This window comes from Mus caroli, chromosome 5, assembly GCF_900094665.2.
Source record: "Mus caroli chromosome 5, CAROLI_EIJ_v1.1, whole genome shotgun sequence".
NCBI classification, from domain to species: domain Eukaryota; kingdom Metazoa; phylum Chordata; class Mammalia; order Rodentia; family Muridae; genus Mus; species Mus caroli.
This window is the reverse complement of record NC_034574.1, coordinates 16448646-16475249: the sequence shown is the minus strand read 5'-3', so window position 1 is coordinate 16475249 and position 26604 is coordinate 16448646. Positions and strand designations below refer to the sequence as shown.

Here is a 26604-nt window from a genome sequence, read left to right as displayed (position 1 = left end):
GCCCCAGTGTTCTCACGGTGAGTGGATCAGCTCAGACGCCATAGCTGTGTGCCCCAGTGTTCTCACGGTGAGTGGATCAGCTCAGACGCCTGCTACGGTAACAGAAAGAAGACTAACACACTTTCCCTGCCTGCCATTCCTCCTCACTCCACAATCTAGCAACCGGTTATCTGCTTTGTCATGGTGGACTGTTTGCATTTCCTAAAACTTCACATAAACGGATTTGTACTTTTAAACATGTCTTTTTTTAACAATCATTTGGAGGCTGTATCACTTTCCGTGTTGTTCCTGGTAGTTTTCCCCAAGCAAGCTCATCAATACTCGCTGAGTGTTCACAGTGGAATCCACAGAACTTCTGGGACGGCTCTTCCCTGTAACCTCACTGTTTCTGCTATCTTAGCTCAGTCTCTTCGCTCTGGGGTTCTGCTGGTTCTGTGTTGCTCTCCTGAGCCTGTGTGTGGTGGCCATAGGGCAGACCCTTTGCTTCTCAGTGAAGTTATTATGCTGTCCTGCTGTCAAGGTACCAGAGTAATCTCTCTCCTGAGATCCACTACAGTTTGTACTTAAAAGTCACAGCTGAGCTTTGAAATAAACATGGAGGAAAGACCGAAAATCCTTAACTTTTTGCTGTCGCACATCATTTGGCACCAGTAAGAAAGCATTAACAACAGGAAGAGCTGGACCCTTGCCTTCGGGTGCGGGTCACATCACTGCCCCCGCCAGTGGGTTTACCTGCAGTGAGAGGCTGGCCTACTTCGTGTCCTGAAGCAGGTGAACCAAGAACATAGGGCCGCTGCTGGCAGCAAACACTCTGGTGAGTGATTTCAGCTTAGGCTCCATGCTCAAAGGCGAGGCACTTTACAAACTTTATTACATTGTAACCGTCCTATCTTGTTGACAGCTTTCACTGAAAGCTCTTGGTACTTTGGCCTGGATCTGTGCAGATGCTTTTCTAGGCCTTCAGATGGTTCTTGCAACACACTGGAACCTGGGGTTTCAAAATCTTAGTCCTTATATGCCTCTTTGCCCTAAAAAGGAGACAATTTTCCTGTGGCTAAGAAATGGGTCACCCTATTCTTAGGTAGTATGGTTTCCAACAAGTGGGAAGAACAATTTCTGCAACATGCTTAATCCTGCCATTTACTCTCTAGACTCTGACTCCAGGTTTTCCCAAACACATACCAAGTTCTTTCTAGTTAACTCAGAGCATCCCTGATTCCTGGGAAGCAAGCAGCTCTTGTTTAAGTTTGCCCCAGGGCAACTTCTGCTCCTACCTTCTACAGCACACTAAGCTACAGTGCACCGGGGCCAGAGGACTCTGCTCTCACAGAGCACACCCTGGCAGACGCACACCTTTAGTATATTAGGGCTCTTCAGAGATGTATAATGACCGGTCAGCTCCCCCATTGACCAGCTGGCAAGGAAATAAATGTCACACCTATGAAGCAATGAGCTCATCATTAATCTGACCTTTTATCACTTTGACATATACATTTCATACACGAAACCTAACCACACACACATTCTCCTCCAAAGTACAAATATTTTAATTCTGTCAGAAGTATTCTAATCTTCTCAATAAAAGCACAACCAAAAATATTTTAACAAGAAGTCATTACAACAGAAAATATTTTTGAGCTAGTCCAAATGGTCCCCCATCCATTAAATTACCCTTCAGTTCCTTGGAGTATTGAAGGTAGTAATTGTGTAGGCACAGAGAAGGGATGAGCCATAGTGGCTCTTCCTCAGACCTTTCCTCGGCAATGTCTGATTCTCTCTGTTGTACTTCTCAGCTCAGACTCTGTAATTCAGGTATTTTTTTTTTTTAAACTTTACAATTCCTAACCTTTTGAGGATAAGGAATACAGCTATAGTTTTATTTTCCTGTTCTGCTAATTCTATTGTCTGAGTCGATTCTGCAATGACTTATTTTTCCCCATTAGAGGTCATATTTTCCCTCTTGTCTCTGCCTCCCCAGTGCTGGGATCACAGGAGAGACAGCATGCATCATTCTTTCTTTGCTCTTTGTCTGAGAATCTCTGGCAGAGGCAGACATTGTGACCCTGTTGAATGTGGAGTACTCATTTCTGTAACTCTACGGTTTTGTTTAAAGATGCAGTTAGATGGCTTGGAACAGCTTCTGTCTCTAATCTCTGCTTTTATGGTGTTCGGCAGTTCTAAAGCAGTGGTCAGTCTAAGACCTGTTTGGTGCCCACTACCAAGTTCTTCACTTACCTAGAGCTCCTTGTTAGGCAATGCTGTTAGACCGGTATGGTGGCACTGCATGTGACATGGACCCAGGCAGGCTACCTGAGCTCTCCCTCCCTCCTACATTCTACTTCATTTCTCTGCCAGTGGCCGTTTGCTAGGGATAGCTCCTCCCCTCTGTCCTCTGAGTCTCATCTGATCCAAGCCCTGCTTGTTACCAGGGATTGCGTACCCAAAACACATGGCGCACCTCTGCTCTTCCATCTCTTTCTCCAGTCCAGTATCCCTACCCTTCCCTCAGCCTGTCTCCTTCCTTTGATACTCACCTGATCCTATTCCTGCTTGCTACCAGGGATCCTGTAGCCAGCACATACTGCTTGTACCTGGGGAGGATGCCTGTACTCTCCATTCCTATTTTCCATTCTGATAGCCCTAGTCCAGTGGCAGCTTGCCATGGGTAGCCTCCTCTCTGCCTGTCGACCTTCCTTTAGGGCTCACCTAATCCCATCGGCAACTAGGAACCCAGTAGTTACCATTGTAAACAGACTCAGCTAAGCTACCTCTGGTCTCTACTGTTCCCCCAACTCCAGCCATCTATCATATCTACCCTGCAGTTACTGCCTGGTTTCCCACACCCTGTGCCCAGGTTCAGTCTGGTATGTTCCCTGAACTCTAGCTTCTTTGTACCATCTCCAGAGTGTGCCAGCTCATTCTGATCAGTCCTATCTGTGTGATTCCTAATCCCAGCCTTGGCCCTGGTCACACAGCTTATGGACCAATCTAGTGTGGCAAGTCCTCAGGACCCCAGGTCATCTACATTATATCCAGCCTCCAGGCCTAGTCTAGGTGGCATATTTGTACGCAGATTTAGTCTGGTGAGTCCCTGTAACCCCATCTACTCCAGTCTCATCCAGTCCTTAGTCCTTGCCTTAGCTGTACAACCTATAGGCCATCCTAGCCTAAGGAAGCCTAGAATGTCACATCAACACACAACCAAAAGAAATCCACATGCCCTGGGCTCATCAAACAGATACAAATAAAGAGAAACAGGTAGGCTAACTGCAGATCTTCGCCTCTCCTTCACAGCCGCCAAACACAATTCCCAGGCTTATCCTCAGCTCTGCAGCAGACCACCTGCTATGGTCTCTCCTCACTTTGCCTTTGTTCCGGGGACTAAGCAGGTCCTGGTGAACACCCTGCTTGATTCCCTCCTGTGCTCCCCTTAGCTCCCCACCTCCTAGATCACTCCATTCCTAAGTGTCAGCTCCCAAGACCTAGAAACACATTCTACCTGGACCCTCCAGTGGCCACAACTGTTAGAATCCCAGAAGAAACATCCTACCAGGCAGCACACAACTAGCCACCATACTTGCCTAAGACCTAGATAGGGCAATGGAAAATAAAGGACAAAACACCCACCCAAAAAGATGAAGCCCAGGTATTAATTACACTTAGCACTAGGTATTAGGTATTATTATTAGCACTTAGAATTACAATCTTCCTAATCCCAGATGCATAGACTCCAGAATAAAAACACAGTGACATCCAGAACAATGTGCCTTTACTAGAGCTCAACAACCTTACCACAGCAGGCCATGAGTACTGCAGTATAGCTGAAGAGGAAGAAAAAGACCCTGACACAGCTTCCATGAACACATAAAGGGCCTTAAAGAGGAAATGAATAAATCCCTTAAAGCCTCTATAAAAACACAGAGGAAGGAAATAAATAAAACCATTCATGACCTGAAAATGAAAATGAAAACACAATCAGTGAAGAAAACTCAAACTGAAAGAAAGCCAGAAATGAGAGCTCTAGAAACTTCAAACAGGAACCTCAGAGGCAAGTCTCACCGGTAGAAGAATGGATGGAGAGAGAATCTTAGGCACTGAAGACACAATAGAAGAAATGGATAACTCAGTCAAAGAAAATGTTAAATCTAAAAAACTGGCACAAAACATCCGAGGATCTTGGGACACTCTGAAAAGGTCAATCTAAGAACACCAGGAATAGAAAGAGAAGAAGAAACCCAAGTCAAAGGCACAGAAAATATTTTCAACAAAATCATAGAATAAAATATCCCTAACCTAAAGGAGATTGTTATAAAGGTAGAAGAAGCTTGCAAAATACTAAATAGACGGGAAAAAAGAGTCCCCATATATATACCTCCATCCCCAATCACCATTGTCCACTGGTGGCCTCACGATGCAGAGGAACTGGGGAACAGGGTTGTAGCTGGGTATAAACAACCCAGGTGACTGTGTCAGAGGACAGCTCTGAAACAGACAGGTTAGATTATATAGCTTGGGTAGTGGGGAGGAGAGGAACAAGAACAAGGGAGGGGTGCTGATGTGGGGGAGGGGCCTTCAAAAGGTTTCAGTTTAGATCAACTTATAAGATATCAGTTGAGATTAGCAGACTGCTGGTTACATGATTCTGAGAAGCCAGTTTTATAATAAATTTAACTGACTTTGTTATGATGTGGCCTTTGTCTCTATGGAATTGAGCAGGCCCAAGCCTGAGGCAGCCATACTCCTGCCATGCTGAGAGCCGTCTGGGTTATGGGCAGCACTCTACTGTCCCTCATCATGCTTGGGAACCCATGCCCTTGTCACATAATAATCAAAATGCTAAATATATAGAACAAAGCGGAATATTAAAAGCTGCAAGGGAAAAAGTAACATATAAAGCAATATATGAAGACAGACCTATTAGAATAACACCTGACTTCTCAATGAAGACTTCAAAAGCCATAGCTTCATTGTCATTAATATAACCACAGATATCCACATGTAAGGATATACATGCCATATTTGTCTTTCTGGGTCTGAGTTATCTCACTCGGGATGATTTTTTTCTAGTTCCATCCATTTACCTATGGATTTCTTGTGTTTCTTTTTAAACAGCTAAATAATACTCCATGGTGAAAATGCACCACATGTACTTTATCCATTCTTCTGTTGAAGGATCTCTAGGTTGTTTCCAGTTTCTGATTATTATGAATAAATAGAACAGCCGTGAACATGGTTGAACAAGTGTTTCTATGGCAGGATGACGTGCCCTTTGGGTATATGTTCAAGAGTGGTGTAGCTGATCTTGAGGTAGCTAATCTCATCTTTCTGAGGAACCACTACACTGATTTCCATCCTGGCTGTACAAGTTTCTACTCCATCAGCAGTGGATGAGTGCCCCTCTTACTCTAATCCTAACCAGCCTGATCTCATTTGTGATCTTAGCCATAGCAACAACTGTAAGATGAAATCTCACAGCTATTTGATTGGCATTTCCATGATGACTAGGGATGTTGGCCATCACTTACATAAAGTTGCTCTCCAGTGAAAATTATCTAGATTAACATGATTTAATGAGATTAGCAATAAATGTCTGAGTGATGCCCAAGAAAACACAAATACACCTAATGAAAAAAAGGAAGAAAATGGAAGATTTGAAATCTGAATTCAGGAAAGAAATATTCAAGACAATGCAAGCAGAAATTAAGATGATCTGAAAAACTCATTAGCTGAACTAGAAATCGCAGGGCAAGCCTTACAAATAGAGTGGATAAAGGAGAACAAAGACTAGCAGGACTTGAAGACAAAGTAGAGCAATGAGACCACACAAACAGGCATATGAAAAAATAAAATAAAACCACACAAAGGGAACATGCAGGGACTATGGGGCATCCCACAAAGACCAAAGCTTTGAGTATCGGCAGGGATGAAAGAGAGGACTCCTCAGTGTCACATACAGATACAAGCAGCAGACAGCACTCAGATAGACAGGGCCAGAAAAGAAACTCACAGCACAGCAGAGCATAGTGAAAGCAAAGAGTACTGAAAGCTGCAAAAAGAGCACAAGTCACACACAAAGGAAAACCAGCCTGCTTCACTGTGGCCAGGAAAACCATCTGCCATAGTCAAGAAGGAACAACTTGCCAGAGTATAAACAGGCCAAAAGAACGAGTGCCCACCAATTCAGCCCTTGTGGAGAGAGTTACTACTTTGTATTAAAGAGAGAAGTGTAGCCAAGAGACTGCAGAAAGAAAGCAAATGAAGCTGTGATTACATAGCTAGGAACACAAACAGAAAGCACAGCAATAAAATGACTACAATCAACACATACCTTTCAATGATAACAGTAAACATCAATGGCTTCAACTCTTCCAAATCAAAAGATACAGGCTGACAGAACCAAAATCTATCTTTCCATTGTCCACAAGAAATTCAGCTTTAAATATAAATACTTAGAATGCAAGGTTGTGAAAAGCATTACATGTAATGAATCATGTAAGAAGACTGAAAGACAAAATCATCATGAGTATCTCTACAGATGCAGAAAAGGTCTTGACAAAATTCTAGACCTGTGTGAGCACAGGGCTCCACTCCCTCCAGAAGGCGAATCTAACAACTCTTTGTGAAAAGCAAGTGTCACTATCCTAAGTCTGACAAAAGACTTCAAACCAAAGCTAATCACAAGACATAAAGAGGACATTCCAGTCCAACCAAGGGAACAGTTAACCAAGAAGCCATCACAATGGCTTCACCAAACTATGCACTAAACTATGGCACACCCAATTACTGGAATTATAGGCACAGACTAAGTAAACTCAGTAGGTGATTTCAGTACCCCACTTTCACCAACACATAGGTCATATGGGGAAAAAACAACAAAAGTAATGTCAGAATTAAATGACATTATACACCAAATAGACATAAGAGATCTGCAGAAAATTCCACTCAAATGCCAAAGTACATGCATTCTACACAGCAGTCCATGGAAGCTTAAGACATTCCGAGACAAAACCCAAACCTTGATAAAATGAGAATAACTGAAATAATTCCATGTATTTTATGTGGTCACAGTGGAACAAAGTTTAAATTCAACAGCAAGCAATTTTCTAATAATTACATAAACTTGGGGAGATTAAACAACGCATTACTGAATGACAAATGAGTCACAGTAATTAAGAAAGAAAAACATTCCTGGAACTAAATTTAAATGAAAACACAACACAATAAAACCTCTGGGAAAATATTAAAAGCTGTCCTTAAAAAGGAGAAATTTGTAACTCTCACCTCCTACAGTAAAAATCCAGAAAGAACACAAATAAATGACTTAATGATGCAACTCAAGAATTTGGAAAAAGAACAAACCAAACCCAAATCCAATAGATGCCAGGAAAAAATAAAACCCAGGGCAGAAATTAATGAGATAGGATCAAACAACACAAAGAATCAATGTTCTTTGAAAAAATAAGATTGACAGACTTTTGGCCAAACTAACCAAAAGAAAAAGAGAACCCAAATTAACAGAATCAGAAACAAATAGGCAAACATTACCACAGATACAAGTTCAGACTATTATAAGGGGATACTTAATAACTTAACTCCAGTAAGTGAGAAAACTTAAACGGACCAATGTCTACATTTATCCAAACCATCAGAGATAGAGCAAGGTGTGCATCAACAGACCCATAAAGTCCTCAGTGTAAGGAACTCCAAGTCCAGATGGAGCCATAGCCGAATCAGAATTTCAGAGAACTACAGCCAACACTTCTTAAATTATTTAAAGAAACAAAACCAGAAGGAACACTTCCGAACTCCTCCTAAGAAGACGGTTAAATTATTCTACTACCTAAGCCAGATAAAGCACTACAAAGAAAACGTCAGGTCAATATCCCCGAGGAACACAGACCAAAATCCCCCAAAGAACACCCGCAAATTTAATACAGGCAAAGTGTATCCTAAAGATACAGGGGCGGTTCAGCACACACAAGTCAATACATGTAATGAATCATGTAAGAAGACTGAAAGACAAAATCATCATGAGTATCTCTACAGATGCAGACGAGGTCTTGACAAAATTCTAGAGCTGTGTGAGCACAGGGCTCCACTCCCTCCAGAAGGCGAATCTAACAACTCTTCGGAAGTTTGTCCCAATCCCCTCAGCTCAATCGGCCAGGCTCTGCAGCAGCTCGCTCTCCCAACTGTACTGGAGCCTCCTGGCCATCCAGCCTCCATCAAAGCCACCACGAGCACTCTTCTCATTTGGATTTGCTTCTCTGGGACCACTTTGTAAAGTGCCTGAGGTCAGTGTCTAGACAACCGTTGTTTTATTATTCCTCTATGACTGTTTCGGTAAGGGATAACTTATTCCCTGTCACTGCATCTTGCCTAGGAGACCTAGCTTTTCAAAAATGATATATAAATGCTATCCACTCTTTATAGCCAAAGCTTACAATGATCAGAAGCAAAACCTGATCCCCTTTGGTAGACACTAACAACGGCAATGTCTGATGGTATTCCTCATATCTCACGTTGTTAAGGAAACAGAAGGAACAGCAGTGATCTGAAAATAGTTCCTACACTGACTAGTTCTGTCAACATATGTGAATATGGCTTCAGGAGGTCTTGCATACAGAAACCTGGTAACGCTGTTTCAAGTTACTGAATTTCCCCCCATGTTGTCCTAAACATATATATGATACTGACAAATGGCATCTGTGTATTCTAAAAACAGTAGTTATTTCTAAACACTGTGTCAAAGACCACAGTTTTTTTTCCCTTATTTTCAGAGTAAGAAAAGCTGTCCTGAAATTTTAAAGATTAAAACTATGAATTAATATCACTGAAATGTTGAAATACTTCTTTTCCAACCCGTGGCCTAATTTCTGTGTGTGCGTGCAGGTGTGTGAGGCCGGCGGACAACCTCTGGTATTGTTCCTTGGGTGTTATCCACTCTATTTTCAAACATGTTTCGAGAATGGTCTGGAACTCACTGAATCAACGAGACTGGTTGGCAGCCCAGGAGGCCGCCTGCAACCAACTGTTTTTTTAATATGTGGATATGGGTTCCAGGATCTAACTTAAGACCTCATGCTTACAAGGAAGGATTTTATTGGCAGAGCCTCTTCTCCAGCCCAATTTTCCATTCTAAATAGTCCCAGCGCGAACTTGATGGTATGCGGAGAACAGAAACATGGTGGTGGTTTACTTTGACTACGAATGGATGCGTTTACATGTTTTACCCTGCAGTTGAACTGAAATGAAGCTGAACAATAGTGCTGGCTTCTGTATGAGGTCACAGGACACACATTAGGCTTTCATTGTTCCTCTGAACACTCTTTAGATATGGACTTTGTAGCACCGGTATTGCAGGGTTTAGACTCTAGATATAACCACACTTAAGTCTCATATCTAAATTGATGAAACTGAATTAAAAAACTCAATAGAGATATCAACTTATTTAAAACACATTACCAAGGCCATTCACAACCTGGTCGATTTGCCGCATGTGGACAGTGCACAAACAGAATCACGACTCTCATGAAGATCAGAAAATGTCTTCCGAGAGACTGCACACTGCACCAAGTCTCAGTATGTAAACACTTGAACCCCTGGGCTTCCTTTTGACCTTAGAACAGCACGAGATGCTTATAAATTACTACAGGAATTACATAAGCTAGAGTTATTTTTTCAGTAACAGCAGAGGAGACAGAGAACAGGAACTGGAATTACAGTAACACATGAAAACCCTATGCAAAATCCGAGCCTGACGGGCTAAATCTGAGTTGGGATGGCTTCGTTCAGAAGTTACCCAGGAGTTGGGCTGCAGGTACGACCCAGAGCTCTAAGGTAGTATTTCTGTTCCTCTGTCTTAGAGACTATCCAGAAGTCCCAGGTAAGCTCTCAGCTACTTATAACAATAACTTACACATAAAGCTGCTTATTATTTCCAAAATTAGGTTCCCAGTTAGACATCTGTGCAGAAAAGAACAATCTGATCTGATTTTCTGAGTCAGTCTCTTCATTTTATGCACTTGATATACAAGGCCTCTGGCTTTAGGAACCTAACACTTTAAGAATCAAAGCGTAGTACATGGTTTTTCTTTCCTTTTTAAGATATAACTCTTTATTATTATTATTTTTAAAACATGTATTTTAATTGACTTTTTATTGTTTCATTTATTTACATTCCACTCCCACTTCCCAGTCCCCCCTCCAAGAGTTCTGCACTCCATTCCCCTTTGCCTCTGAGAGGGTGCTCCCTACCCCCTTGTCATCCACCCACCCCCAGTTCACCCTTCTACTGGAATCACCCTTCCCTGGGGTGTCAAGTCTCAGTTTTTCTTAACCCCCAAATCCGTTCTGACAGACCCGAGAGAGACTGTCCTGGCTTCTTGTGAGGCTCTGTCCTGCACCTCTAATGGCCTCTGTGGAGGCAGCAGCAGATTACCCGGGGCTCAGGCGCCTAGGAGTCCCTCTGCATCTCTATCGGAGGACTCTGCTGACCCTGTCTGTGCAGTGAGCAAGAAAGGCCTCTTTCTTCTGCAATTTGACCTTTTCTGGTTCAGGAAGTAGAGCCAGAGTTTAAGAGCTAAATACACACGAAAAAGAAAAGAGGCCAGGAAGCTTTAAAAACCAGTACATATCATGCATTTACTGGTTTTTTCCTTCCACCCAAACTGTGAAAGACCTATCGATGTTGCTGATGTGAGGCAGCTGCTGTAGAGGGCAGGCCTCTAACCTTTCCCCACAAGAAATTTAAAATGATCTGTGTAATATACAAATCTGTCTATGTGACTCCTAGGTTAAAGCGTTTCAATGCTCTTAATATAAAATCCAAATCAGCTGACCCCACCCAACTTCTCAGTGACCTTTGAACCCTCTTTTCCCGGTTTTCTTACATTCTAGCCAGGCTTGATTCCCAACTCAAGTTAATCTAATGTGGATGCGGTACCTCCATACATCACTCACCTGTATAACACATGGATAGCAGGCACTGTCTCAATAGAATACAAACTACTCGGGACGCAGAACGCCAGGCTCCTGCATTCCTAGTTTCTAGCAATGTTTAAGTGACTGTCCAAAGAAAAACAGGAAAGGACAGAGAGAAAAAGAGCTAGTCTGGAGAAAGATAATTTCTCTCTGTCTGTTGTCTGTCTCTCTCTCTATATATATACACATGTATATAATCTATAATATATGCACAACATATATGTATATACACACATATACATATATATGTATGCATATATTTATGTATTAAGGTAGAACTGGTTTATTGGAATGGGTATGAACAAGAATAATGAAATCAGGCACCAATTTGAAGTCACACACACAAAAACAATAGCTAAACTCAAAAGAATAGGAATTTTAAATTACGTTTCAGAAAGGCATATGATCCCATGAGTAGCAAGATGAAAAATATACTGAAGTAGCATTCATTTATAATTCAAACATGCTTACACATGTAAATCATTACATTCTGTTAAGATTCAGAGCATGGCTACATTTCTATTAAGGAATAGATAACTTGGCTCTTTATAAACTCAAGAAGTCAGGCTATGCATGGTGACACATGATTACAATCCAGGGACTTCCAAGCTGGGCAACTCAGGAGACCTTGTCTAACTAATGCAGACAAAATCATTTCTATTAAGGAATAGATAACTTGGCTCTTTATAAACTCAAGAAGTCAGGCTATGCATGGTGACACATGATTACAATCCCGGGACTTCCAAGCTGGGCAACTCAGGAGACCTTGTCTAACTAATGCAGACAAAATCAACCCACTACACGTCTCATGTTGATCCTTAGCACAATTGACATACTCTGATATTCATCTGGGTTTTATCTTGTAATTATGATACTGCCCACCAGGCAACGATCAAACCTGGGAATGTACAGATATTTTCATTTTCATCATTCTTTTACCAATGTCTGCCTTTGTTTTTAGCAGACTGTACTCCCACAACCTATAAAAAGAACTTTTAAAACCTACACTTGATTGTATGAAGAACACCCTCTTATGTTCTTCCTGGAGCATAGCTCATGGGTAAGCCTGCAGCAAATGTACATGTATAGGAACATGTAGATGTTCATTTCAGGTTCCTTCCTGATGACACTGAGTTAGAATTTAAAGGGAAATATCAGCCTTTACTTTAAAAGCCATTAAAGCAAACATTTGAAGATAGTGCATCTAGATGTAATAAAAAATGTACAAGAATTATTTAATTTGTGAAACTAAGAATCTACCATATCAAAAGAGCAAGTTTACAGTATGCACAGCAAACAAGACTTCTGTGTAACCATGTAGTTAATTTAAGGTTGTGTAATAACAGAGGTTTACGAATTAGGACTCCACTTAGGAAAAAGATTTACATACAGTCTATCTAAAGGACAAATTACTGAATAACTGAAGGAGGCCTTTTCTCTCTCTTTCTTTTCTTTTCTTTTCTTTTCTTTTCCTTTCTTCCTTTCTTCCTTCCTTCCTTTCTCTCTCTCTCTCTCTCTCTCTCTCTCTCTCTCTCTCCCTCTCCCTCTCCCTCTCCCTCTCCCTCTCCCTTCCTTTTCTTTTCTTTTAAAAAAATTAGATATTTTCTTTATTTACATTTCAAATGTTAGCTCCTTTCCTGGTTTTACCTCCAAAACCCCCTATCTCATCCCCCCTCCCCCTGCTCACCAACCCACCCACTCCTGCCTCCTGGCCCTAGCATTCCCCTACACTGGGGCATCGAGCCTTCACAGGACCACAAGCCTCTCCTCCCGTTGATGACCAACAAGGCCATTCTCTGCTGCATATGCAGCTGGAGCCATGGGTCCATCCATGTGTACTCTCTGGTTGGTAGTTTAGTCCCTGGGAGCTCTGGGGGTACTGGCTGGTTCATATTGTTGTTCCTCCTATGGGGCTGCAAACCCCTTCACTTCCTTTAGTCCTTTCTCTAGTTCCTCCACTGGGGACCCTGTGCTCAGTCCAATGGTTGGCTGAGAGCATTGACCTCTATTTGTCAGGCACTGGTAGAGCCCCTCAGGAGACAGCTATGTCAGGCTCTTGTCAGCAAGCACTTGTTGGCATCCACAATAGTATCTGGGTTTGGTGACTGTATATGGGATGGATCCCCAGGTGGGGCAGTCTCTGGATGGTCATTCCCTCAGTCTCTGCTCCACACTTTGTAACTCATCCCACGAGTATTTTGATCCCCCTTCTAAGAAGGAACGAAGTATCCACACTTTGATCTTCCTTATTCTTGACCTTCAAGAGGTCTGTGAATTGTATGTTGGGTATTCTGAGCTTCTGGGCTAATGTCCACTTCAGTGAGTGCATACCATATGGGTTACCTCACTCAGGATGATATCTTCTAGTTCCATCCATTTGCCTAAGAATTTCATAAATTCGTTGTTTTTAATAGTTGACTAGTACTCCACTGTGTAAATGTACATTTTCTGTAACCATTCCTCTGTTGAGGGGCATCTGGGTTGGTTCCAGCTTCTGGCTTCTATAAATAAGGCTGCTATGAACATAGTGGAGCATGTATTCTTATTACATGTTGGAGCATCTTCTGGGTATATGTCCATGAGTGGTATAGCTGGGTCCTCAGGTAGTATTATGTCCAATTTTCTGAGGAATCACCAGACTGATATCCAGAGTGGTACCAGCTTGTAATCCCACCAGCAGTGGAGGAGTGTTCCTCTTTCTCCACATCATTGGCAGCATCTGTTGTCACCTGAGTTTTTGATCTTAGCTATTCTGACTGGTGTGAGGTGGAATCTCAGGGTTGTTTTGATTTGCATTACCCTGATGACTAAGGAGGTTAAACATTTCTTTAGGTGCTTTTCAGCCATTTGGTATTCCACAGTTGAGAATTATTTTTTAGTTCTGTACCCCATTTTTAATAGGGTTATTTGGTTCTCTGGAGTCTAACTTCTTGAGTTCTTTGTATATATTGACTATTAGCCCTCTATCAGATGTAGGGTTGGTAAAGATCTTTTCCTAATTTGTTGGTTGCCATTTTATCCCATTGACAGCGTCCTTTGCCTTACAAAAGCTTTGCAATTTTGAGGTCCCATTTGTCAATTCTTGATCTTTCAGCAAAAGCCATTGCTGTTCTATTCAGGAATTTTTCCCCTGTGCCCATATCTCCTAGGGCTTTCCTACTTTCTCCTCTATAAGTTTCAGTGTCTCTGGTTTTATGTGGAGATCCTTGATCCATTTGGACTTGAGCTTTGTACAGGGAGATAAGAATGGATCAATTCACATTCTTCTACATGCTAATAGCCAGTTGAGCCAGCACCATTTGTTGAAAATGCTGTCTTTTTGCCACTGGATGGTTTTAGCTCCTTTGTCAAAGATCAAGTGACCACAGGTATGTGGGTTCATTTCTGGGTCTTCAATTCTATTCCATTGATCTACCTGTCTGTCACTGTACCAATACGATGCAGATTTTATCACAATTGCTCTGTAGCACAGCTTGAGGTCAGGGATGGTGATTCCACCAGAAGTTTTTTATTGTTGAGAATAGTTTTTGTTAACATAGGGTTTTTTGTTATTCCAGATAAATTTGCAAATTGCCCTTTCTAACTCAGTGAAGAATTGAATTGGAATTTTGATGGGGATTGCATTGAATCTATAGATTGCCTTCGGGAAGATGGCCATTTTTACTATATTAATCCTGCCAATCCATGACCATGAGAGATCTTTCCATCTCCTGAGATATTTTTCAATTTCTTTCTTCAGAGACTTGAAGTTCTTGTCATATAGATCTTTCACTTGCTTAGTCAAAGTCACACCAAGGCATTTTATATTATTTGTGACTATTGTGAAGGGTGTTGTTGCCCTAATTTCTTTCTCAGCCTGTTTAACCTTTGAGTAGAGGAAGGCCACTGATTTGTTTGAGTTAATTTTATATCCATCTACTTTGCTGAAGTTGTTTATCAGGTTTAGGGGTTCTCTGGTGGAATTTTTTGGGTCACTTAAGTATACTATCATATCCTCTGCAAATAGTGATAGTTCGACTTCTTCCTTTCCAATCTGTATCCCTTTGACCTCCTTTTGTTGTCTAATTGCTCTTGCTAGTACTATATTGAATAGGTAGGGAGAGAGTGGGCAGCCTTGTCTAGTCCCTAATTTTAGTGGGATTGCTTCAGATTTCTTTCTATTTAGTTTGATGTTGGCTACTGGGTTTCTGTATATTGCTTTTACTATGTTTAGGTATAAGCCTTAAATTCTTGATCTTTCCAAGACTTTTTATCATGATGGGGGTATTGGATTTTGTCAGATGCTTGTTTATATCTTGGATTATGTTGATGTATTTCTGTATATTGAACCATCCCTGCATACCTGGGATGAAGCCTACTTGATCATGATGGATGATCATTTTTATGTGTTCTTGGATTTGGTTTGTGAGAATTTTATTGAGCATCGATATTCATAAGGGAAATCAGTCTGAAGTTCTTTCCTTTTTGGGTCTTTATGTGGTTTAGATATCAGAGTAATTATGGCTTCATAGAATGAGTTGGGTAGAGTTCCTTCTGTTTCTATTTTGTGGAATAGTTTGAGGAGTATTGGTATTAGATTTTCTTTGAAGGTCTGATAGAATTCTGCACTAAACCCATCTGGTCCTGGGCTTCTTTTGGTTGGAAGACTATTAATGATCGTTTATATTTTCTTAGGGGGCATGGGACTGTTTAGATCATTTACTTGATCCTGATTTAACTTTGGTACCTGGTATCTGTCTAAAAAAATTATCCATTTCATCCAGATTTTCCAGTTTTGTTGAGTATATATAGGCTTTTGTAGTAGGATCTGATGACTTTTTGGATTTCCAGTTTCTGTTGTTATATCTCCCTTTTCATTTCTGATTTTGTTAATTTTGGTACTGGCTCTGTGCCCTCTGGCAAGTCTGGCTAAGGATTTATCTATCTTGTTGATTTTCTCTAAGAACCAGCTCCTGGTTTTGTTGATTCTTTGTATAGTTCTTTGTGTTTCTACTTGGTTGATTTCAACTCTGAGTTTGATTATTTCCTGAAGTCTATTCCTCTTGGGTGTATTTGCTTCTTTTTGTTCTAGAGCTTTCAGGTGTGCTGTTAAACTGCTAGTATATGCTTTCTCATTTCTTTTTGGAGGCACTCAGAGCTATGAGTTTTCCTTAGCACTAGTTTCATTGTATTACATAAGTTTGGATATGTTGTGCCTTCATTTCACTAAATTCTAAAGTCTTTCTTTCTTTCTTTCTTTCTTTCTTTCTTTCTTTCTTTCTTTCTTTCTTTCTTTCTTCCTTTCTTTCTTTTTCCCTTTCCCTTCCCTTCTTCCCTTCCCTTCCCTTTCCCTTTCCTTCCCTTCCTTCTTTCCTTCCTTGACTAAGTTATCACTGAGTAGAGCATTGTTCTGCTTCCATGTGTAAGTGGGCTTTCTGTTGTTTTTGTTGCTATTGAAGACCAGCCTTAATCTGTGGTGATCTGATAGGATGCATAGGATTATTTCAATCTTCTTATATCTGTTGAGGTCTGATTTGTGACTGATTAGATGGTCAGTTTTGGAGAAGGTAGCATGAGGTGCTGAGAAGAAGGTATATTCTTTTGTTTTAGGATGAAATGTTCTATAGATATATTTTAAATTCATTTGGTCCAAAACTTCTGTTAGTTTCACAGTGTCTTTGTTTAGTTTGTGTTTCCCTGGTCTGTCCATTGATGAGAGTGGGGAGTTGAAGTCCCCCACAATTATTGTGTGAGGTACAATGTGTGCTTTTAGCTTTAGTAAAGTTTCTTTTATGAATGTGGGTACCCTTGCATTTGGAGCATAGATGTTCAGAATTGACAATTCTTCTTGGTAGATTTTTTTTTCCTTTGATGAATATGAAGTGTCCTTATTTTTTTGATGACTTTTCCTTGAAAGTTGATTTTATCTGATATTAGAATGGCTACTCCTGCTTGTTTCTTGGGACCATTTGCTTGGAAAATTGTTTTCCAGCCCTTTACTCTGAGCTAGTGTTTGACACTGAGGTGCATTTCCTGTATGAAGCAAAATGCAGGGTCCTGTTTACATATCCAGTCTGTTAGTCTATGTCTTTTTATTGGGGTTAATCACTGCTGTTAAGCTAGTGATTATTGCTCCCTGTTATTATTATTGATGTTATTTTTATGTTTGTGTGGCTATGTTCTTTTGGGTTTGTTGAAAGATTACTTTCTTGCTTTTCTAGGGTGTAGTTTCTCTCCTTGTGTTGGTGTTTCCCATATATTATCCTTTGTAGGGCTGGATTTATAGAAAGATATTGTGTAAATTTGGTTTTGTCATGGAATATTTTGTTTCTCCATCTATGGTAATTGAGAGCTTTGCTGGGTATAGTAGTCTGGGTTGGCATTTGTGTTCTCTTAGGGTCTATATGAGATCTGCCCAGGATTTTCTAGCTTTCAGAGTCTCTGGTGAGAAGTCTGGTGTAATTCTGATAGGTCTACCTTTATGTTACTTGACCTTTTTCCCTTACTGCTTTTAATATTCTTTCTTTGTTTTGTGCATTTGGTGTTTTGATCATTATGTGACAGGAGGAATTTCTTTCCTGGTCCAATCTATTTGGAATTCTATAGGCTTCTTGTATGTTCATGGGCATCTCTTTCTTTAGGTTAGAGAAGTTTTCTTCTATAATTTTGTTGAAGATATTTACTGGCCCTTTAAGTTGGAATCTTCACTCTCTTTTATAGCGATTATCCTTAGGTTTGTTCTTCTCATTGTTTCCTTGATGTTTTGGGTTAGGAACATTTTGCATTTTCTTTGACTGTTGTGTCAATGTTTTCTATGGTATTTCCTGCACCTGAGATTCTCTCTTCCATCTCTTATATTCTGTTGGTGATGCTCGCGTCTATGACTCCTTGTCTCTTTCCTAGGTTTTCTAACTTCAGTGTTGTCTCCCTCTGTGATTTCTTTGTTTCTATTCTCATTTTTAGATCCTGGATCATTTTGTTCAGTTCCTTCACCTATTTGTTGTGTTTCCCTGTAACTCTTTAAGGGATTTTTGTGTTTCCTCTTTAAGGTCTTCTACCTGTTTACCTGTGCTCTCTTGTATTTCTTTAAGGGAGTTATTTATGTCCTTAAAGTCCTCTATCACCATCATTAGACTTTAAATCAGAGTCTTGCCTTTCTGGTGTGTTGGGGTAACCAGGGTTCACTGTGTTGGGAGAGCTGGGTTCTGATGATGCCAAGTAGTCGTGGTTTCTGTTGCTTATGTTTTTGTGCTTGCCTTTCACCATCTGTTTATCTCTGGTTTTAGCTGGTCTTGCTGTCTCCAACTTAGGCTTTTCCCTTCTGCAATCCTGTGTGTCAGTACTCCTGGGAGACCTGTTCTTTCCAGGAGGAATTTGGAGAGCTGTGATATAGGGTCAGCTCCGGGGTGCAGAGAGAGTCCAGAAGGATCCTCTCCCCAGCCGATCCTTGGTTCCTGTGTCCTGATGGCTCTGTGAGGGTCCCTCTTGGGTCAGGAATTTGAAGAGAAGTGGTGGTCTTACCTATGCTCACAAGTGTGTAGGCATTCCTGGGAGACCAGTTCTTTTTGGGAGGAATTTGTATATGTAGCTCTGTGGCACAGGATCAGCTCTGGGCGCAGACAGAGACTGGAAGACTCCTGTCCCAGGCAGCCCCTTGGTTCCTGTGTCCTCAGGGTTCTGGATGGGTTCATCTGAGCAGCATGGGTGATCCCACCTACACTCATAGGACTGTCTGCACTCCTGGGAGGCTCTCTCCTTCCTGGTGCTATTGGGTATGGAGCCCTGTGGCTGAGGATCTGCTATGAAAGGAGGTTACCTTCATGGGTTACTGATCATTATCACCAGAGGAACAGCCTCAGACACTGGGAATTGAGGATGGCTAGGAATTGATCTGCAGGTAACACACTGTGCCACACACACAGGGCCACAACCATTCATCCACAGCAACGTGCGGTCTCCTTACCTGTAACTGTCACACCATCACCTTTACAGTCTTTGGCCATTTCCTGAACATGAGCTTCTTCATCCACAACTACCTCTTTGCCTGATAATTTAAAATAAGCTTGTAGAGAAGATGGGGCCTTGACAGCAATAGAACCTGTGGCAAATTTAGAATGAAACAATACAAATAAATCACATTTAAATTTAATTGAAAATAAAACTCTCCCAGGAATCACACTCACCCATCCTGACTTCTGTTAAGAGTATGGGCATCAGAACATTATGAACTACTAGTTCTTCTTTTGCTAATATCCTTACACAGCTCATCCATGAAAGAAAGAAAAAAAAAAGCAGTAATTTACCATACACATGGCAAAGACAAAATATGCTAACAGTGACCATTTGCAAAGAGGCAGACAATCACCATTTCGGCTTTCTGAAGCCCCATTATTACCCCAAATTTATAAGTGAGGATTCGTTCAAGTTCCCAGACAGATAGTGGTAGGCACAGTGCAGTGTCTCCAAAGCCTGTGACTTCAGTGACTCTGGATTTCACACACTGTGATCTGCTCACCATGCCCCATGAGCCACAGGATCCTGTACATTTAGTTTCACTTGGAGTATAAGGAAGGAAATAACAAGATTATTTGGATTCCAAATGACTAATGTTCCTTTCGAGTCAGCTACAGGCTCTAAGTTCTGACAGAAAACACTCAGCTTTATGTTCAGTACAGGCCGGTGGTCAGTCTAAAGGAAGATTCTAAAGGGATAAATCAGGAAAAGCACCCTCTTTGCTGTGAGATCCCTTGTCCTACTATCATGTAGGTCTCTGCAAATCTTCCTGCACACTCCTATTTCACCAGCTTCCTCCTGCTTCTCATCAAATTTAGAGCCTTCTGCTGTAAGTATCAGCTCATCTCTGGGACAAAGAGTCAGGACGACATACAGTGTAAATGGTCCTTTTAGAACTCACTTAGATATGGATCAGAGTCTCCTTCTAGTCTGTTTACCATCAACTTATTTATTCAGTAACTTCACCCCATCCTACCCTAATGGCAGCAGGAAGTTGAGGTTAAGATGGACTCGCTGGGTGAGAGATAGCTTGATGGGCAAGCCGCTGAGCCATCTTTCTGCACAAGCATGAGGACTACAACTCGTTTAAAAAGCAGGGCATGCCCATGTGTAATGTAACTTACTGCTGGGGAAAAGGGCAGGAGGCAGGAGGAGCGCTGAGACTCCTGCTGGCTGCTAGCTCTCTTTAGGGTCAGTAAGAGACTGTCTCAAAGGGTTACGGTGGAGCGCACCATCCTCCTCTGGCCTCCATTCACACTCATGTGCACACACACCATGCACGAGAGACTTATGAACGCTCATTCATACAAAGAGAGAAGACCAGAAAGTTGTAACCAGATACTATCTTTCCCCCCAAAAATTCAAAAGTGAATTTATGCCAAAAAGGCCACAGACTGAAGGCATACTGTGTGAGGACTATTCATCTTCTCAGGCCATGTTCAGTGGACACATCAGCACAGGTAAAGCTGGCTCCCAAGCTCACTCAGAGACTTTCTGAATGAATAAACAGCCATCATCATGGTCACTTTCACAGGACAGAACAAATAAGCATTCCAATATTTCTCCTCAGCCCACAGGGCTAAATGGTGAAGACCTAGGAGACTCAAGTAGCTGGCTCTGTACTCCACAGCAAGACAGTGACAAAGCTGGAGCAGTCAAGGTGCTAAACTAAGCACGAAGCAAAAGAATCCTGAATAAGAAGGTGGAGATCTTTGTTTCTGGTTACCTCTAAGCTGCCAGGAACATGGTTTACAGTAGGAAAAAAATTATAGTACTAATCAAATGTTATAATATCATATACCATTTCAATGTTGATAGAACAAACACAGCTATAACTAATACTCAATATCTTAGGTGGATGAAGAATGACAAACTTCAAAGTTAAAAAAATGCAGCTTATCTTGAATTTTTATACACTGCACAATGCAAGAAAAAACTTTCACAGAAGAGCTGTTTATTCAAAACTTCTTTCCCCCCATTCTGTTACTAGTTACATTCATGGTTAATAGGTTCTCTCTTCAGTTTTCATAGGACAGTAAAGTTATATGGCTACGATGTTTAATGAGAATGGCCCCCATAAGCTCCTGTGTTTGAATACTCTTCGCGCCTACCAGTTGGTGGGGCTGTGGGAAGAATTAGGAGGTGTGACCTTGTTGGAGGAGATGCTTCACTGCAGGCTGCCTTTGAGGTTTCAGAAACTCACCAGTTCCAGTTAGCTCTCTCTGCTCCAGTACCATGCCTGTCTGCCTGCCTGCTACCATGCTTCCCACCCTCTGCAACTGTGAGCCCCAAATAAATGGTTTCTTTAATATGTTGCCTTGGCGATGGTATCTCAGCCCAGCAATGGAAAAGTAACTAAGACAAAGTTGGCAGTTTCATGACGACAAGATCATTGCCCATTTTAAAGCAAGCAAGCCAGGGCCATGGGAAACCTTCCTATGTGTCAGCTACAGTTTCAGGCTGCCTTCTGTGCTCAGTGGTTCTCCCTTGCCTCTGGCAAAGCAGCCTGACTGGACAGAAGACTGTTACATGAAATTGACAATGGCAGGAAGTAGTTTGTGAGAGGAAATACTATCCTTGGAATACATGGTCCCATCCTAGACAAAAGGCAAAGGATTCTATGTACTGTTCTCAGTCTTTTGAAGCCTTTCATACAGGGGTATAGCTCGATTTTCTGCACCTCAGTCAATTCTACCCATACAGCTAAGCCAGGCTGTCACTTATCATTATGCACATGTAAATAGCTATATATACAATTAGTTTCCAGAGGAATAAAAAGTATATTTAAGATGATTCTTTTGATGTATACAACTCATATTCAGCTTTCCACTGAATAAAAAGTATACAGTTTTAAATAAAATACATGAGCTCAGAATAAATTACCTGTATGAAAAATTATACAGACAAGTACATCAGAAGCCTGCTTTAGAGAGCCTTTGTGGAGACATTTTGGGATCGTGCTTTGAAGGCTACAGACAGTAATGGCAAACATTATTATTATTCCCTACAATGAATACTCTCATTTCTTATACAACAAAACTGAAAGATCCACACAGGAACATTAAAGCTTCTATAGTAATAGTCAAACTATAACAACATTTTTGTTTGTCTTACAAAAAGAAAGTTTTAATCATGGTCAGCTGTTCTGAACAAGGATTTCTGATTGGCTTAGAGAGCTCAGTAACAGTAAATCACGATCTACTAGAAGAAAATTTCCTGAAGTCACTGTAGAAATCTGACCACCTGCCTCCCAAATATTCCATCATTCTCTCACATTCCAGATATTCACCAGTCTCACACTGCAGTCAAGCTGTGACACTCCAGCTGGCTCACCTTCTTCTGTCGTCAGTGCCACTTCCCCCAGCTGACTGACATACACATCTATGGCACCCTGATGACTGGAGGCTTTTAGACATCCACAGGACGAATCTGAGGGAAAGAAAACTGTATCCATGACTGTTTTTCATGGAGTAAATGGAATTAAAAACAAAATAAAAGGCCCTGCTTTGACATTTCTGTAAGAACCTACAAACCTTGAAAGGCTTTAGATTTTTCTTATAACAACAACATTATTTTTATCAAAACACATTAGAAATTTAGAAACCTATACCCAGATAACTAATAAAACAGAGTTCTGAGTATGCATTTTAACTTAATTTTTATGTGTATGGTTGTTTTGCCAGCATATATGTCTATCTACCACTTGTAGGGCCAGTTCCAACAGAAGCCAAAAGAGGACAACATCTGGTTCCCTGAATTGGAGCTACAGAGAGTTGTGAGCCATCAATGGGTGCTGGGGATCAAACCCAGGTCCCCTGGAAGAGCAGTAGCTAGTGCTCTTCACCATGGAACATCTCTTCTGCCCCATAGCTCACCTCTGTTTTGTCCCCCACATCTTTTTGTTTGTTTGTTTGTTTTGTTTGTTTTGAGACAGGGTTTCTCTGTATAGCTCTGGCTGTCCTGGAACTCACTCTGTAGACCAGGTTGGCCTCAAACTCAGAAATCCACCTGCCTCTGCCTCCCAAGTGCTGGGATTAAAGGCATGCACCACTGCTGCCCGGCCACATTTTTTTAATGAGATATTTTCTTTATTTACATTTCAAATGTTATCTCCTTTCCTAGTTTCCCCTCTGAAAATCCCCTATCCCCTCTCCCTTCCCCCTGCTCCCCAACCCACCCAGTCCCATTCCTGGTCCTGGCATTCCCCTACACTGGGACATAGAGCCTTCACAGGACCTAGAGCCTCTCCTCCCATTGATGACCGACTAGGTCATCTTCTGCTACACATACAGCTAGAGACACAAGTTAGTGTGTTACAACTGGCAGCCAATGCCAAGTCCAGAAAGCACCGTTCAAGTATCTCACCTACCCTCAAATGTAGTAACTTCCAGAATGGAGCAAAGTTAGTGAGAAATCGAAGAAGTTCACATTTTTCCCTTTCAGCACACCTGCTGCTGCCTTAAGAGTAACAGGTCACTCACATAAGGTTTACTGCATTTCTTAAAGGGGCAGCAAGGATGGGAAGCAATCACTGGGAGAAAGAAGTCTGCTTTATGTTTTCATTTTCACGCTGGAACACAAAAATCCTAACTTACATGGACTCAAACTTCCCAGTGTCATCACTGTCTCTTGTTTCCAGTAGACCAACAGTTTCAGTCAAGAAGAAACAGAGTCAGACACAAGAAAACTGGAGGTTGGCTTCGGTGTCAGTGCTATGGTCTTTTCCCTTCCTCCACGGCACCGAGCGTTTACTGTAATATCTAGCCTGCCTGGCCTGGAGAGGCTGAACACACTCTTCAGGAGTCTCCCTCAAAAGCTTTTTTTTTTTGACACTTAACACTTTGTTTTAATTATCAAGTCATGAAAATGCAATGATAAATGATTACATAAAAGTACTCAGCCGGGCGTGGTGGCGCACGCCTTTAATCCCAGCACTCGGGAGGCAGAGGCAGGTGGATTTCTGAGTTCGAGGCCAGCCTGGTCTACAAAGTGAGTTCCAGGACAGCCAGGGCTATCCAGAGAAACCCTGTCTCAAAAAAACAAAAACAAAAACAAAAACAAAAACAAAACAAAACAAAAAAAGTACTCTGTTTTTTATTTTTATGTTTTTTAAACTTGAAGCTCAGTTCATGAGCACAGACAGTGAGCTCTGCAGACAGACACAGGAAACTGCAGGGCTTTTTGCCAGGGTTGTCTCCTATGTCTAGCTTGGCCTCAGCACCAACTCTTTTTATTAGATGTTTTCTTCATTTACATTTCAAATGCTCTCTACCCTTTCCTAGTTCCCTCTCCGAAAATCCCCTATACTCTCCTCTCTCCCCCTGCTCCCCAACCCACCCATTCCTACTTCCTGGCCCTGGCATTCCCCTATACTGGGGCATAAAACCTTCACAGGACCAAGGGCCTCTGTTCCCATTGATGGCCGACTAGGCCATTCTCTCCTACATATGCAGCTAGAGACACGAGCTCTGGGGGTACTGGTTAGTTCATATTGTTGTTCCTCCTATAGGGCTGCAGACCCCTTCAGAAAAACATTTTTTATCAAGAGCTTTTACTACTTCAACTGAGAAGCGAAATAGGAAATGTAGTGAAAACTATGTGAAAAAAATAATACTTTTGGTAAAATATATAGAGAAAATATATATCCACAAAGGCAACATTTATCTTTAAACTTTTAAATAACTTCAATCAAACTTTGAAGTGAATTATTCAAGATCTGGCTCAACCATCATTTAAAATAATTTGTCTACAATCTATACCAAAACCATCCTTTATGAGACTTCAATTATTAGTTTCTAAGTGTCAAAGTAAATACTAATGTTAGGGAATAAAGACATTAGATGAATGCTATGAGGCAGAAAGACTGGCTACATCATTGCTAGGTGAGTACCAACAGAAACTTCACTTAAAAACCTTGTATTAAATTCTAAAAGCAGCCATGTAATAATATATTATGGTAACAACAAACACGTACAATACCTATGTAGTGTACCTATGTAGTACTTGAATAAAGTGATGTGTTTGAAAATTTGCTTGACTTTCTTTCTCTGGGGAAGAGGGGCTCCACAAGAACATTGTGTGATTTACAAACAATACTTTCATTCTCTTCACCATGGGAAAATAAATAATTAATTATAAGGAACAATTATCAGTCTTGAGATTTGTTAATCTTGCAAAGCTGTTAAAAAAACTCAAGACATATTTAATAAAGAAATAGACACGCAACATTTAAAACCATGTAGCAAACATGAAATCTCAAAAAAAAAAATGGTTGTTTATGTAAGACCTACACAATACCACCATCAGCTGACATTGCAGTGTGGGTGAGGAAATCTCCTAAGGCCCCACCCATGCATGAAGAGCTGCAGGAGATATGGCTGCGGAGAGGAGAGTAAGTCTTCTCTAAGAGTGAGTCTATAACAGGTTACATAATCCCAGTCAGCCATAACCCCCCCAAAAAACTGCAAATCACATCAAGTAAATTCGACAAGCTGTATGTATGTATGTATGTATGTATGTATGTGTGTGTGTGTGTGTATATATATATATATATATATATATACATATATATATACATATGTGTGTATATGTATATTGTGTGTGTATATATTAAAAAAGAAGAGGACATGAATGGGGGAATTGGAGGACTTGGTAGGGGAAGGCAATGTGGTAGAAATTACAGAAATACAGTACTCATGTATGAAACTCGCAAAACGTTTTAAATTAAAAAAACCAATAGTTTGTATTTTAAAAAGTTATGTAACAAAACAGACTTTCTATGACACAAATTACTGAAATGAAAATCAATCATCAAGAGTAAAATTAAGGCTTTATGTACAAGAATTCCATACTTTAAGGATTAGCATTGTGAAGAAATTCTACAGATCTTGGAGAACAGGAACTAGAGAGCAGACGGGCAGCTATGTAGACTCCCACAGAGAAATAGGTTTCATTAGAATTCTGGACAAAGACCTCGTGGTCTGACAGAGATCACTGAGTTGTTTCATTATTATTTACTCAAAAGAGAACTACTGATGTCAACTACCATCTTCAACACAGAACACATATTTGTAACATACAGCTTGTTAGCAGGAGAAAGACAACTAAGCGTGAGAAGCTACATTTCAAATGCTGTTTTCTTTTTGATAAATGGAGAACTTCTTTAAAATTGGTTAAGTATGTTCAAAGCAAGTTTTTTTTTTAATTTTTATTGGATATTTTCTTCATTTACATTTCAAATGCTATCCCAAAAGTCCCCTATATCCTCCCCCCACCCTGCTCCCCTACCCACTCACTCCCACTTCTTGGCCCTGGCGTTCCCCTGTACTGGGGCATATAAAGTTTGTAAGACCAAGGGGCCTCTCTTCCCAATGACGGCCAACTTAGGCCATCTTCTGCTACATATGCAGCTAGAGACACGAGCTCCGGGGGTACTGGTTAGTTCATATTGTTGTTCCTCATATAGGGTTGCAGACCCCTTCAGCTCCTTGAGTCCTTTCTCTAGCTCCTCCATTGGGGGCCCTATGTTCCATCCAATATCTGACTGTGAGCATCCTCTTCTGTGTTTGCTAGGCCCCGGCATAGCCTCACAAGAGACAGCTATATCAGGGTCCTTTCAGCAAAATCTTG

General features: G+C 41.1%; 1 protein-coding gene across 2 annotated transcripts in view; it reads right to left on the bottom strand.

Moving 5' to 3' along the window:
- The window catches only part of Fam185a (family with sequence similarity 185 member A), a 56396-nt gene that overhangs the window by 2735 nt on the left and 27057 nt on the right, over positions 1-26604 (bottom strand). For both annotated transcript variants that reach the window (XM_021162794.1, XM_021162795.2), the window contains 2 exons: positions 22309-22404; positions 18926-19060 (listed from right to left, as the gene is read on the bottom strand). In XM_021162794.1, the coding sequence (XP_021018453.1) occupies positions 18926-19060; positions 22309-22404 (231 nt within the window). The remainder of the gene's footprint in view (positions 1-18925; positions 19061-22308; positions 22405-26604) is intronic.